This window comes from Camelus dromedarius, chromosome 30 (assembly GCF_036321535.1).
Source record: "Camelus dromedarius isolate mCamDro1 chromosome 30, mCamDro1.pat, whole genome shotgun sequence".
NCBI classification, from domain to species: Eukaryota; Metazoa; Chordata; class Mammalia; order Artiodactyla; family Camelidae; genus Camelus; species Camelus dromedarius.
Genome location: NC_087465.1, coordinates 19,439,785 through 19,454,260, shown reverse-complemented (window position 1 = coordinate 19,454,260; position 14,476 = coordinate 19,439,785). Strand labels below are relative to the sequence as shown.

At 34.3% G+C, this 14,476-nt stretch overlaps 1 protein-coding gene across 2 annotated transcripts in view; it reads left to right on the top strand.

The window, feature by feature from the left end:
• SNX16 (sorting nexin 16) overlaps positions 1–14,476 on the top strand; it is a 32,494-nt gene that overhangs the window by 10,602 nt on the left and 7,416 nt on the right. For both annotated transcript variants that reach the window (XM_010979381.3, XM_010979379.3), the window contains 2 exons: positions 3,346–3,494; positions 11,619–11,688. In XM_010979381.3, the coding sequence (XP_010977683.3) occupies positions 3,346–3,494; positions 11,619–11,688 (219 nt within the window). The remainder of the gene's footprint in view (positions 1–3,345; positions 3,495–11,618; positions 11,689–14,476) is intronic.

Genomic DNA, 14,476 nt, shown 5'->3' with positions numbered 1-14,476 from the left:
TGATATTTCACAACGCCGTTTTGTAGGTTTCTTTTCTTTCATTGTCTTGGACATCGTGTCAGCAACTTCAGATCAGAGAAGTGTTTTTGAATTGCTTTATTAATGAATTCCTCCTTTCTGTATTCTCAGTTTTCTTTTTCTGTAACCTCTCTTGTAAAATAGACCTTTGGGCTGGTTCCTTATCTTTTCCTCCTCTTTCTTTTTTCCCTCTCTTTTTCTTTTTTCCTGTTTTGCTGGAGACTCCCTTATTTCTTTCTAAGAGCAGCTTTTTATCCTCTGGATGTCTCTTTTTTTGTCATCTTATTTTTATTTCTTGAATATAGTATCTTAATTCACTGAATGTATTAGCAGTTTTTATATGATTTTTTATTCTTTTATGGTTTTTTTTCTCCTAGTGTTGGCTGTGTTCTGTGAGTTACCGTTATCTGTTTATCTTTGTCTTCCATGTTGAGTAATAGTGTGTAGTAATTCTTGGTTGTCTGGTCATGATTAAAAGTTGGGCACTAAAAGCTGATTGGAATCTCTTACTCCACGAATGAGGCTTACGTTGACTTGAAGATTCGCTGTAGAATGGGGAGGGTTGTTAGAGAACTTCTGATGTCAGGATCTGTAGGTCATTCCTCTTGGGTTGATCAAACTCTCCAGAGAAGTATTTTCCAATCTCCTGCTTTGTGTTGCCAGTTCATGAGCAATTCGAGGTCTCTGTACATATCAACTTGGTGCAGATTTTCATACATTTCAGGTTTTCTTGGCTCTCCTGAGTCAGTTACCACTCTCCTCTCCAGGTTTTAGTTTCCAGTATGTTTTTTTTTTGTCATTGTTATTTTTGTTTCTGTTCACTGTAGTTTTAGTGGGGCTGCAGAAGACAGAATTAGTTGAGTGGGCTCAGTTCTTCATCTTAATCCCAAAAACATGTGCATTACTTTTTTTAAAGTCTTGTTTAAAGAAACATCAAATGCCTCTTATGTCATTTTCCCAGAAAATCTATTGTTTAATTTAGTGAAACATAAAACCCAGCATTTATTAAAGTTATTTTAAGCTAATGTATAGTCCCCAGGTTGTACTTTGTTCAAAGTAAAATTACTGAGTTAAGTGCCCATAATAGAAAGACTTTGTAAGAGCTCAGTTGTGGAACAACTCCCTCTGTTGTTTTTTTTTTTGTTGTTGTTGTTTTTGTTTGTTTGTTTTTGTTTTTTTTTTTTAACGGGGGAAAGAAAAAATCTGACCATGCTTATGAACATAGGTAACATTTAAATTTTAAAGGTTAAAATTAATTTTAAAAAAACTTTTTATTTCCTTCTCCTGGCTTTTATTATTTTCATTGCAAACATAGTAAACAACAAAAGACTCCCAAGACTGAAAATACCTAGCTATGTCTTGAAATCAGAGTTTTCAGTTTAGAAATATAGACAGAATGTTATATTTTATGTCTTTGCTTAACATTTCATCTTGTCAGTTTTTCTCTTTTGCTAGTCTTTTTTCTTACCTTGTGATATGTTGTCTTATATTTAAGTATAGAAATGTGAATGTACATGGTTTCATTTCATTCATCCATTTATTGGACATAGATTGTGGACTGTTGGTAATGTAGCAGGCATTATGCTAGACATTGATTGCAACTATGATTAAGACGTAATCGTTGCAGTGTAGTAAAATGGTGCTCGACCTGAGCTGTACTTTGGACTTCTCTGGAAAGCTTTTTAAAATTACTATGCCAGTCCATACCCCAACTAATTAAATCCAGATATGTCAGAGGTAGGACACAGTCATTAATATAAGGTCATGATTAATCATCCTCAGAAAAGAGAGAGTTGTTCCCCAATTGAGCCCTCACAAGTCTTTATACTGTGTGTTCTTACTCAGAGTTCCTTGGGTGATTCTAGTGTGCAGCCAAGGTTGAGAATGATTGGTTTGGTAGGAGAGTCCAAAATTAAATAAGCATTATTTACATCATGATAAATGTCATTTAAAAAATAATGATATGAGAATGTGTGGCAAATTGTCTTTTCTAAAAGTGTCTGCAGTGATATTCTCAGTCCTATATGCTCTTCCTCCAGAATCTTGCCACTAACCAGCAAGACGTAGAATCTGTTCCCCTCCCCCTTGAACCTGGGTGAGCTTGTTACTACTCTAAACAACAGAGGACAGTGGAACTGTCCTCTAATAGATGCTGTGTGACAAGGCTAAATCGTAAGAGTATACAGCTTCATCCTAGCTTGCTTTCTTGGGATGCTTCCCTTTGAAACCCAGCTTCTATGTTGTGAGAAAGTCCAAGATACATGGAGAGGTCATGTTAGACTTGTGGCTAACAGCCCCAGCTGAGGTCTCAGCTGACAACCAGCAGCATCACTGAATATGTGGGAGTGAACTTCAGGTGATGCCAGCTCCCAGCTTCAGGTCTTCCAGCTGAGGTTCTAATTCATTGTGGGACAGAGATAAGCCGTCTTCACTGTGCCCTGTGTGAATTACCAGCCCGCACAGTCCATGGCCTCATAAATGGTTATTTTATTCCACTGAGTTTTGAGGTAGCTTGTTATCCGGTTATAGTCACTTGATCAGAGTATATAAGGGGAAATCTAACCTAGCTTAGAAGGTGGGAAAGTCCTCCCTAAGAAAGTAAAATTTGAGCCAAATATGCAAAGTGGATCATAAGCCAAAATGTAAAAGCTAAAACGATAAACATCCAGAAAAACATATAGAAGAAAATTTTTGCAGCCTTGAAGTGAGCAAAGATTTCTTAGATAGTATCTAAAAAAAACATAACCCATAAAAGGAAAACAAATGGATGAATTAGATAACATTAAGACTTTCTACAAATTCTCTGTTAAGACTGTAAAATGAAAAGTCAGGCCACAGTCTAGGAGAATATATTGTCATACGTATACCTGACAGAGGCCTTGTATCTAGAATATATAAAGAACTCTGGCAACTTAATAAAAAGACAGATAACCCAAATTTTTTTTTAAGAGGAAGATTCAGAAGATTTGAATAGACAATTTACCAAAGGAGATATGCAGATCCAAGCTCATGAAAAAATATTTAACACCATTTGTCAACGAATAAATGCAAATTTAAGCCACAGTGAAACACTACTACACCCACTAGAAGGGCCGTTAAAAAGATGGACAATGCCGAGTGTTAGCAAGGGTGTGGAACAACTAACTCCTATGCAAACACAACTGGTAAAAATCAAGAAGTAAAACAAGGCATAGAAAGCTTAGCTGAATTTAATTCTTTCATTGTAAGCTTGTTTTGTGGATAGGTTCACATAATCAACAGGAAAGGTTTTGTAGAATTGGTATAATAGAGTTGAACATTGCATTTTTCTCTTTTCTTCTTTTTCAGTTAAAAGAGATGTTTCCAGGCTTTCGATTAGCACTTCCACCAAAACGCTGGTTTAAAGATAATTACAATGCGGATTTTTTAGAAGATAGACAATTAGGATTACAAGCATTTCTTCAAAACTTAGTAGCTCACAAGGACATTGCTAACTGGTATGTAACAAATTGAAATAAGAGGTTATAAATGCATTCCAATAACTGGTTTAAACTAAAGAATAGATCTAGGACCATATTTTTTCAACCACAAAAATATAGGGTAGGTGCATAAGTACTTATCCTCTTTTAATAAAGCACTAACTGTAATTTTCTTGCTTTTTTTTTCAGTAAGGACTTCATTTGGTGTTTAATTTATATTAACAACTCCAAAAATTGAGCAAAGTTGAAAATTCAGTGTGCCATATATTCATATCACCTAGTCATAAACTTGATTGTAGTATGTTAGTAACAATTTAAACGCAAAGGTAGGTTTTTGGTTAATATGACCCTATATAATTTTGAGGCTGATATTTTATATTTCTCCAAAGTAATGCAAAAATATATAAACTATGAAGTCAGGTTAATTTATATAGAAGATAAAATGAAAATCCTGGAAACCATTAAAAAGGGAGAGAATGGATCTGTGTGGGTTTTTTGTATCTGAATATATATATACACACACACACACACAATAAAATTGCTGTATGATTTAATATCATCTAGGTATCTAATTTTGGAACTTACATTATCAGATAAATTAGAACCATTTTGAAAAAATTAGGGAGCATATGCAGTGCAGCAAGAGTGTGTTGTATGGAGACCTATGTCTGTAACTGTCTTTAGCAGTTTTTCACATAAGGATGGAAAACAGATAAGAAAGCCACCATCACTTTTTCCGCCATTTTTTCTTAGTCTCTTGTTCTTTATTCGCTATACCTTTGTGTCTCTGAATGAAAATATGATGAATTAAAGTCAAATTTATTCTATAGATTTTTGATCTAACGAAATATTAAATGATAAGAACCTTGTTGATAAACTCCTCTTGTGACTTCTTGATTTTTTTTAAAGTAAAAGTGTATCTTGGTTGGAATGTATCTTTTTTTAATTATTGATAGTAGAGCTCTGTGTGGTAAACAATCAAGACCCTGTTTCTAAAGCTGTATTCCTTAGAACAGCGATAGTGGTCTTGCTCAATTCATAAATAGGTGTTTCAGGGAAGGAAAGGTTTCTTGGTCAGATAAGTTAGGGAAAAGTTTCATTTGACGTTCTGCTAAAGATTCTAAAATGTCTTGCACGAAAGCATCTATGTTCCTCACATTTACTTGCCTGCTTCTTTTTGTCATATCATATCTCAGACATTTAAGAAATGCAGTAAGATAACTTGAATGGAAGTCTGAAGTGTTTATGCCTTATTTATTCTAGGGTACTCACTATCATTTTTGTGGGTGATGAGCAGCATTTTTTATTTCACAATTTAAGCATTTCTTAATAAATTATTGTTTAAAATGTAAGTTGAGGGAGGGAAGAGTTATTAATCTGTACCTTAAGTGTGTGCCCTGTGTCATACCAAAAAGGGTATAAAAGAAGCTTAGGGTATACTGGCTTATCTTAAAATTCATTTGAAGAAATTAGGCTTCTGTTTGAACAAAATAAGGGAATTTTTAAAATGCTACCTGGTATGATACAGATTATGAAAGTAGCAAGAATTTAGAGAAAGGAAAGACCAGTCCTGTTTGCAGTGAATCAGGCAATACCGAAGTAGCAAGTGGGATTTGAGAACCCTGAAGGCTAGATTAAGGTTATGAGTAGGAGGGTGAATACAAGTCAGAACAAATAATTTGTAAATATCTAGAAAATCTGCGGTTGCCAAACATCCATTTATGAACGTCTCCTAAGGGAGAAAAGGAGAAAAGATAAAAATCCCAACACTTCTTTATAAAAACATGAAACTACATATTTAAGAATCACTACTTAAAATATCAGTTAGTTTACATTGTCTGTTGGCATACTTGTCAGCATCCTGATAGTTGGAATGGCAGTGTAGAAAATTACTGTCTTTATATGGCCAAGTAATGATTTAATGTTAATTCTTTATACAGTTCTTTCACTTTCCTTTTTGATTCCTTAGCACCTCACAACGCAGTTTCTTCATAACCTTCATGTTGACTAAGAGCATGCCATTACACAACTGGCAGAACTTAATACTACAACTTCTCTAACTGTAACAAAGCAGAAGTGAAAGAAATGAGAACCCAAGGGTTATTAAGGATTGTTGGTTTAAGTGTTTTAAGAGAGTATTACTTTCAGATGCATTTAGAGAATACAAAGTAAGAAAACAGGTTAAAATGTTAGTATTTTCATAATAAAAGGATTTATTATTGGTTTTGTTTGTTTGTTGAATATTTATTTAGGTTTTACTGTATATGAAGTATTACAGCACAATACAGTATTAATACACAAAGGTGCATTAGGTACTAACCCTTTATTCAAGAAAACTGAATAGGAGGAAGACACACCCAAAACTATAATGGACAGAGCTAGATCTCTTTTAAAAGAGGAAGAGAGAGAGAACTTTTGACTGAGAGAATTAGAGGAGGCTTCCTAGAGGGTAACATTTGAGCTTGATTTTAAAGAATTAATGATATTTGAACCAAGAAAGAGAAGTAAGGAAGGACTTTCCAAACAAGAAAGAATATTATATACAAATGCAGAAGCAAGTAGGCACAGCCCTAGACCCGAAACAGCATACAACTCAGCTTGTCAAGGTGAAGGACGTGTAATGATGGGTGGAGGGGGAAGGTGGTATATTGTGCAATCTGTTACAGTTAAAATACAGCTATTGTTTTATTCTGGCTTGGGCTACTTTGAAATAATTACATCATTTACTCAGCACAGCAAATATTTTACTGTTCTCTGTTTTCAGGATTACTACGCATATATCCTGATTTACCAAATTTCTCTGCCTATTTAATTCCTTAAAATAACAGGCGTTAAAATCATGTTTTTCCTGATATCACCATTCATCTATAAGGGCTTCAGTGCCAAATTTCAGTGTCTTAAATTCTTCATCTATTAAAAGAAAAGGCAGTTCAGGTGGATCTGAATTAACAGCAGTTTGTGGTTAAAAAATAAATAAAAACAGTATTCAAATAATTCAGATACTTACATGAGGAAACAGTTGAAAGAAATGAGAATATTTACCCTTTGAAAAGAAAAAGTTCTTTGAGAGAGATGATCACCATCTTCACATATTTGAGAGACTGTTCCGGGGAAAAGGATTAATCAAATGATATTTATCTTTAAAGCAGTGCCTCTCCAACTGTATTGTACATCTTGTTCAAATACAGATCCTGAATTAGCAAGGTCTGAAGTGAAGATCTGCATTTCTAACAGGTTTCTAGGGGCTGACACTGCTGGCCTAAGGACCTCGTTTTGAATAGCAAGACTAGCATGTAGAACTAGGAATAACAGAGTCAGAGGAAGCCTCTGTTAGCTCAGATAAAAAAGAGTTGCTTATCCATTCAAGCTGTCATGTATAAAAATGTTCTGCCTTTTGAGAAAGTAAGTTTACCTTAAGTGTTTGAAGAGACTAGCCTAGATAACTATCAGTGGTATTAAAGAGGGAATTATTACACGGGATATGTTGGATTAGATGCCCTTAGGTCTCTTTTAGTTGTAAAATTCAATAAATCTATAGTTTTTCAATAAGAATACTTAAACTGTTTTTTATACACTTTCACATCTTCTCACAGGAAATTTTATTAATGCGCGTAAGTTGTTTTTAAATGTGACGATGTTATAAGAGAGGTTGGGTTAGCAGGACTTAGTTATAAATCTAATATCTTATATAACGCCAGCTCATGAGAATGAACACATTATTGCTAAGGTTGGTTGGCTGGATGATTTTTACCACAACATGTCAGTTTGGTAGACATTCAATTATGGATAGTTTTTTTAAAATGTAATAAAGCCAAATATTTTATATACATATACCCATAAACTCTTACCTAATTAAATTGGGTCTCAGAAACCTTCTGCAAAATTCAGTTTTCTGGACTTAGTGAAATAATTTTAGGCAATTACTTAACTGATCTTAATCAGTGTCTCCAATTAGAAAATCAGACCATTGGGCTAAATGGTCTCTCAAAATCCCCTTTCATCTCTAAGTTTCTCATATCCTATTCTTTTTGTTGTGCTTCTTTATGAAACTTGAAGTCATACTATCAGAAACAGCCCGATTCTAACCTTCTTTTAACTCCTAAGGCTTTTGGTCTTCTTGTTGCTGGCCTCAGCTTACTTTCTTGTGGAAGTAGGAGTATCTATTGAAAACTAAAATCCGTCTTAAATTTGAGAGTTGTACTATATTGTTTACCTACAGGAGTGGATAGACATTTGTTCTGATGCTCTTAGTAGTTTCATTAATTTTTTAATTGCATACCTTTTACAAATAAGTTCATTATTTACTGAATGCTTATTCCATGTTGTGATGGTTGATTCTGATTCTGTACAGTCCTGGAACTTGTCATCTGCAGACTTCTAGGTAAACAGACAAGACAAATAATCCAGTGTAATAAGTAAGTCCTGTGAAAGGGCTCTCTTTATGGTGGTATGGTAACACATGTAACAATACTGAACCTAGGAGAGTGTAGTGGAAAGCGATTTTATCGGAGAAAATTCCATGAGGAGACAGTAGATGAGCTGAGTCATGAAGAAAGAGTGTGAGTTAGCCAGGTGAGGGCAGTGAGGATGGGCTGGGATGATAGCAGCGAGCATGAGCAGAGGCGTGGAGGCGTGAAACAGCATGGTAGACGGGAGGAGGGTGTACCACTTCTGAAGTGTCAAATGGGAAAAGCAGTTAAACTTGAATGTACGCAGGTCCTTTATGCCAACACCAAGACCCTGGCTTTGTTCCCTCTTGCTAGAGGAGGCATAGATGGCTTTTAGCTTGACATAAAACGTTTGTTTTTGATATATTCTGTATTAGAAGGGATAAAAACTAAATATAGGGACACATGTGGGCTAAAAGTAACCAGGCAAAAGGTAATCAGGGTGTAAGCTAGGCCCCAGCGCCAGGCCTTCACATCCACCGCAGGAAAGTACATGTGAGCCCTTCAGCCTCACACCCACCAACCCATCTGCCCTGTGACCCTCACTGTCACCAACTTTGATCCCTGAGTCCTTATCCTCAGGGTTGTATTTAATGTCAATTTTTTGTTACTTTCTTTCTATTGGTAGAGAATACTACCAGTATTCTGAAATAGTAACTGATAAAACATTTCTATCTGAAATCCCTCAGTAACATTGTCACGTGATGACCTTTTGTGCTTAATTTGGTTTTGACAGAATTCATATCTAGTATTTTTAGTACCTTTTTTACTTAGTTCTTTATTGACCTTTTAATGACGTGTAGACATTAGTTTTAGGAGAGGGGCTGATATAAAGTTTGAGATAAGGTGTTAACATTTAGCTGTTAAATTACTGGTCTTTTTAAAAATTGTGAAATGTAGACAAATGTCTATGAAAGAAAAAAAGGAGGGTATAATGAAATAGAAGGTGAAGATTCACTGGATGAAATAGTTCTTTAAGAAGTTTGAAAATTACAGTAAAATGCTTTTTAAAGGAAACTTCTTCAAGAGACTCGAAGAGTTTAAGTTACAGGGCAGATTTGCTCTGATAAAGCAATACTGAAGGATTCTATCTTTGGTCTCCTTACCTTCAGTCAAGTCAAGCCAACAACTGATCACAATTTTAAAATGGAGTTTCCCCCAAAATGTGAACAAGTTACTCTACATAAAAAAGAGAACAGAAAGAGACTTTTCCCTTACCTTTCAATTCCAGATTATGGGATTTTCTCTTAGTCAGATAGGTATAAAAAGGTATAAAAAGAGACACATATATCTCTTTACCCTCTTTCTTTCTCAGCAGTAGCGTTCCAATAATTAGAGTAATTGTGAACTTAAAAATATTGCCAAAGAATGAGGAAATCTGGGTATAAACCTGTGAGAAAATAATTCACACATGAGGTTGTCATACACTGAAAGTATTTTAAAACACTTTTATAAGCTTCTTAGCACTTTTCGTTTTCAATCTTAAGAGTTATTCTCTCAGGGTTTCATCCAAACTTTTGTCCTCTGAACCCCAAGATCAATTAATTCGTTTCCTGTGACTCATTCCTGCCTAGTTGGTTTTGCAATATAAATAATGGGTAGATAGAAAGTACAATATCTAAACCAAAAGGATGTGTAATGGTCCTGTTCTTTTTTGGACTATGAGATTAACTGCAGTATTCTACAGACCTTGATTAAAGCAGATACAGAGAAGTTGAATGTGGTCAGAAAGACGTGATCAGCAAGGGGAAGGAATCCAAGAGAATCAAAACGGGAGCGTGGGTATAGCTCAGTGGTAGAGCGCACGCTCAGCATGCAGGAGGTCCTGGGTTCAGTCCCCAAACTTCCGTTTAAAAAAATAAAATTAAAAAAAATTAAAAAACCGAGTGAACCAAAACATAAAGAGAAAAGAGTTTAAAAGTAGCAAAATGCACATATTCACACCCAGAAGTCAGTTAAGGTCTAGCTCTGCCACTTGTACTTACGACCTTGGGTGGGTCATTTTACCTCTCTGAGCTTTATCATCGTTTGTGAAAATGGAGATATAATGCCTATCCTGACCTCACGTGATTGTTGTGGAAATTGAATAAAATAAGATATGGGAAAGCCCGGGGTGTGCAGTGTACTTCGAAAATGTTAGAAACAGTAACTATCTGAGGTGATAGATATGATGATTAGCTTGATTGTAATTCATATGGCACAATGTATACACAAAATACCGAATCAAGCTGTATACCTTAAGTATATACAGTTTTTGATTGTCAATTGTATTTCAGTAAACCTGGGGGAAAATGTTGGCTCCATGAATGCAGTAGACCATGTAGGCTTTACGTACTCAATAAATTATGTTACATGAAAAAAGAAAAGGAAATGTTAGTGTATTAGTATTGCTTCTTGGAGGTATATGGTTAGAGTAAATAAAACATTCTTGACATATTTTAGGGTTATCGTGTGAAAGACGACTTAGACTTACCTTGAATAATCTCAAAAAGTGGAACTAAGACTCATGAATAGAAGCTTCTGGGAAAAAAATTCCAGCTCAGTGAAGAAATCATTCTCTAATTTTCAGTATTATTCAAATATAGGATGGTTTGTTTTAAGAGGTGAAATATTCTCTATTTCTGGAAGTACTTAGATATATTCTTGGCTGAACATAAAAAAGAAATAAACAGCACACTATGGGTAGTTCAACTAGATCTTCTTTAATATCCCTTCCATCTCTATTATTTCATAATTGTGAATACTTGAGTTTTTTCTGTTTCCCTGAATGTGTTTTTTATTATCTGTGTTATCAAGACTTTATAGCCCAGAAATTTGTTTTCCTTTTTTCTATCTATGGGATCTTCTGAATTCCTTTCTTAACACTTTCCTATACTGACTCATGTTGTTTTTTTCTCCTTGGAAAGATTTTACTAAAAATCCTGTTGATCTCTTTATGACCATCCCCTGTCATCATCATCCTTTATGCATCACATTTGTGCTTTAACATACACACAGAGTTGTCTCTCAATCCAAAACTACTTTTTAAGAAAGGGAGTATTTTGTAACAAGGAAGGAAGTTCGGGTGATCATTGAAAAGTATAAATATAACAATACCATATTCATTATTCTGAAATTTATAGTAATTCAGAAATGGGATGGTCAGAATTCTTTCTCTTGAACTCTCTAGGGAAAATATTTAAATTAACATAATAAACATGATTGCAAGAAAAAATCTTTAACTTATTTCATAGTAAATACTTTTCAGTTATTTCAGAATTATCTCCTGAAGAAGAAACAAATGGAGTATAAGTTAGAAATTGTGTTTCTTCATAACAAGATGATGACTTTTTTAGACTAGTTCAAATTAGTATTTCTTTGAAAGTAATACTGTGTCTGTTTCCCACTTAGGTTGGTCTCCTGTACCATTTTTCTGAAGTATGTTTTATGTTGTATAGCTCCTTGGTAACATAAATTCACACTCTCTATTTATGTTTATAAGATCTTAGAAATAACCTAACATCTTTGTCTCTTCCATAGATTTAATATTTGTATTTGGTTACGTGTGTGAAAACACATAACCCATCTTGCTTATTTTCCTTTATCAGCAGAACCAACTTGCTTCAAACACTATTGCTTCAGAGTGACTTTTGCTTTCTGCTATCTCTTGTTAACTTATTTGTACCCCAGCTAATTTTTTTTTTTCCTTTGAAAGCCTTGCAGTGAGAGAATTTCTTTGTCTGGATGATCCACCAGGTCCATTTGATAGCCTAGAAGAAAGCAGGGTAAGTGCTGTATTATATATCACATGAAAAGAGGAACAAATAATACAGTACAATAACTGCATTGTTTCTTGAATGCAATAGCAAACAGCAAAATTATAATTTTAGACCATGGTAGTTTTGCACAGAAAGCTTTTAATGTTTGAGTCAAAGCTTTCTTTCATTGAAACACATGAATCTAATTCAGTGAAAAAATAAAAATTTGTACATGCCATAAAGTCAATGAAGCTCTAAAATTAAATCCTACATTTATTCTCTTTATTTTTACTGTTTCAGAAAAGATAAATTATTTGGAAATTTATTTTACATTTAAAAGTACTATTTGCATTCTGAATTTTCTTCCATTTAAGTATCAAAGTAAAGAACCTACAGTTAAAATCAAATCTAAAAAAAAGAATCCTCAGAGGTAGAAGTCATTGTCTTATAAACAGTTCAGTTCAAGCTTGATGATACTCAGATTACACTAATTGACGTGTTAAAGTGGCCTATTTCTTGAAGCAATTGGCTAGATTCACAGATTTGGTAATAATAGATTAGCTAGGATTTTATGCAAGTTTTTCCCTCAAATGTTTAATTGTGTTTAAATGAAACAGATTTAATTGGTAGGTTTGTAATGTTTTCAGTTAAACTGAGTCAGTTGTTTTAGAGTGAATGCCATAGCTTTTTTAAAACAGCTTTATTGAAGTCAGTTTTTCATCCATAAAATTTACCATTTGCTATTTCATTCTATATGTACAAATTTAGTAACTTCTAGTAAATGTGTGGAGTTGTGCCACCATCACCATAATCCAGTGTTAGAAATTCCCATTAGTTCAGAAAAAATTCTGCAAGCCGTTTGCAGTCATTCCACACTCACAGCCCCAGACAGCTATTGACTTGCTCTCAGCCTCTGAAAATATGCCTTTTCTGGATATTTCATAAAATATAATCATACTGTGTGTGTGCATGCACATATGTGTGTGTATCTATAAGTGTAAAATCAATATGCAATATATATAATCTCGTGTGTATAGTATGCATAATATATAGTATACAGTATTTATAATCTTTGCATGTAGTTTCTTTCACTTAACATTTTTGAGCATCATCCATGTCATGGTCTCTCAGTGTTTCATAATGTTTAACTTTTTCAAGAGACAGGCTGTTTTCTAAAGTGGCTATTCCATTTTACATTCCCACCAGTAGTGTGTGAGAGTTCCAGTTTCTCTCTGTCCTCACAAACATTTGATATTTTCTGTCTTTTGGATTATAGCCATTCTTGTATGTGTGCAGTGATATTTCATTATGGTTTTAACTTGTATTTCCATAGTGATTTTTACATTAATCACTTTTTTATGTACTTTTTTGCCATTCATGTTTTCTTTGAGGAATTGTCTATTTAAGCCTTTTGCCTATTTTTTTATTTGGATTGTTTGTCTTACTGAGTTGTAAGAATTCTTTATTTTGTTTATAAGTCCTTTATCAAACACATGATTTGCAAATATTTCTCATAGTCTGTATGTGTGTCTTTTTATCTTCTTAATGATGTCTTTTGAAGTGCTAATGTTTTTAATTGTAATGAAGTTCACTTTATCACTTTTCTTTTATGGCTTATGCTTTTGATATTATAAGAACTCTTTGCCCCGCACAGGGCCACAAAGATTTTCTCCTATTTTTTTTTCTAAAAGTTTTATAGTTTTAGCTCTTACATTTAAGTCTATGATCCATCCTGAGCTGATTTTTTTATAAGGTGTGAGGTAAGGATCTTAAGTTTCTATAGATAGCTGATTGTGTTGACACCCCATATGGATTGTATTGGCACCTTTATCAAAAGTCAAATGACCATGAAAGAAAGGGTTTGCTTCTGGACTTTTAATTCTCTTTCATTGATCTCACTACCTGTCCTTATGCCAGTACTGCAGTCTTATTTATTACAGCTCTCTAACCATTACTCTGTTTTCCATCCTTGGACTTTCAGCCTGTGTTTTTCAATCTCAGGTCTGTCTCTTGTACATAGGATGTAATTGGGTCTTTGTCTTATTCAGTCTAACCTCTCTGCCTTTTATATCTGCCATTCTGCAGTTTGTTTTCTGTCTCATCAGTTTTGATCCTTTTCCTCCTTTACTGCCCACTCTTGTGTGAAATAAATATTTTTCATATGCCATTTTGATTCCTCTGAGGAAATTTTTAATTTTTCTTAGTTATTTTTTAGTGGTTGCTCTTGGTATTACAGCATGCATCTTAAAGTAGTCTACTTCAGAATACAGGCAAACCTCCGAGATACTGGAGGCTTGGTTCCAGACCGCTGTGATAAAATAGATATCCCAATAAACCAAGTCACAAATTTTTTGGTTTCCCAGTGCGTATAAAGGTTACGTTTACACACTATTCTGTAGTCTGTTAAGTGTACAATAGCATTCATTATGTCTAAAAAACAATGTACGCCCCTGAATTAAAAAAACACTTTATTGCTAAAAGTTGCTAACCATCATCTGAGACCTTAGCAAGTCCTAATCTTTAGTGCTGGTGGACAGCCTTGCTCAGTGTTAATGGCTGCCAGCTGATCAGGATGCTGGTTGCTGAAAGCTGGGGTAGCTGTAGTGATGTCTTAAAATAAGACAACAATGAAGTTTGCCGCATTGACTGACTCTTCTTCCACAAATGATTTCTCTGTTGCATACAGTGCTGTTTGATAGCATTTTAACCCACAGTTGAAGTCAGTCCTCTCAAACCCTGCCACTGCTGTATCAACTAAGTTTATGTAATAGTCTAAATCCTTTGGTATAATTTCTACAGTCTTCTCAGCATCTTC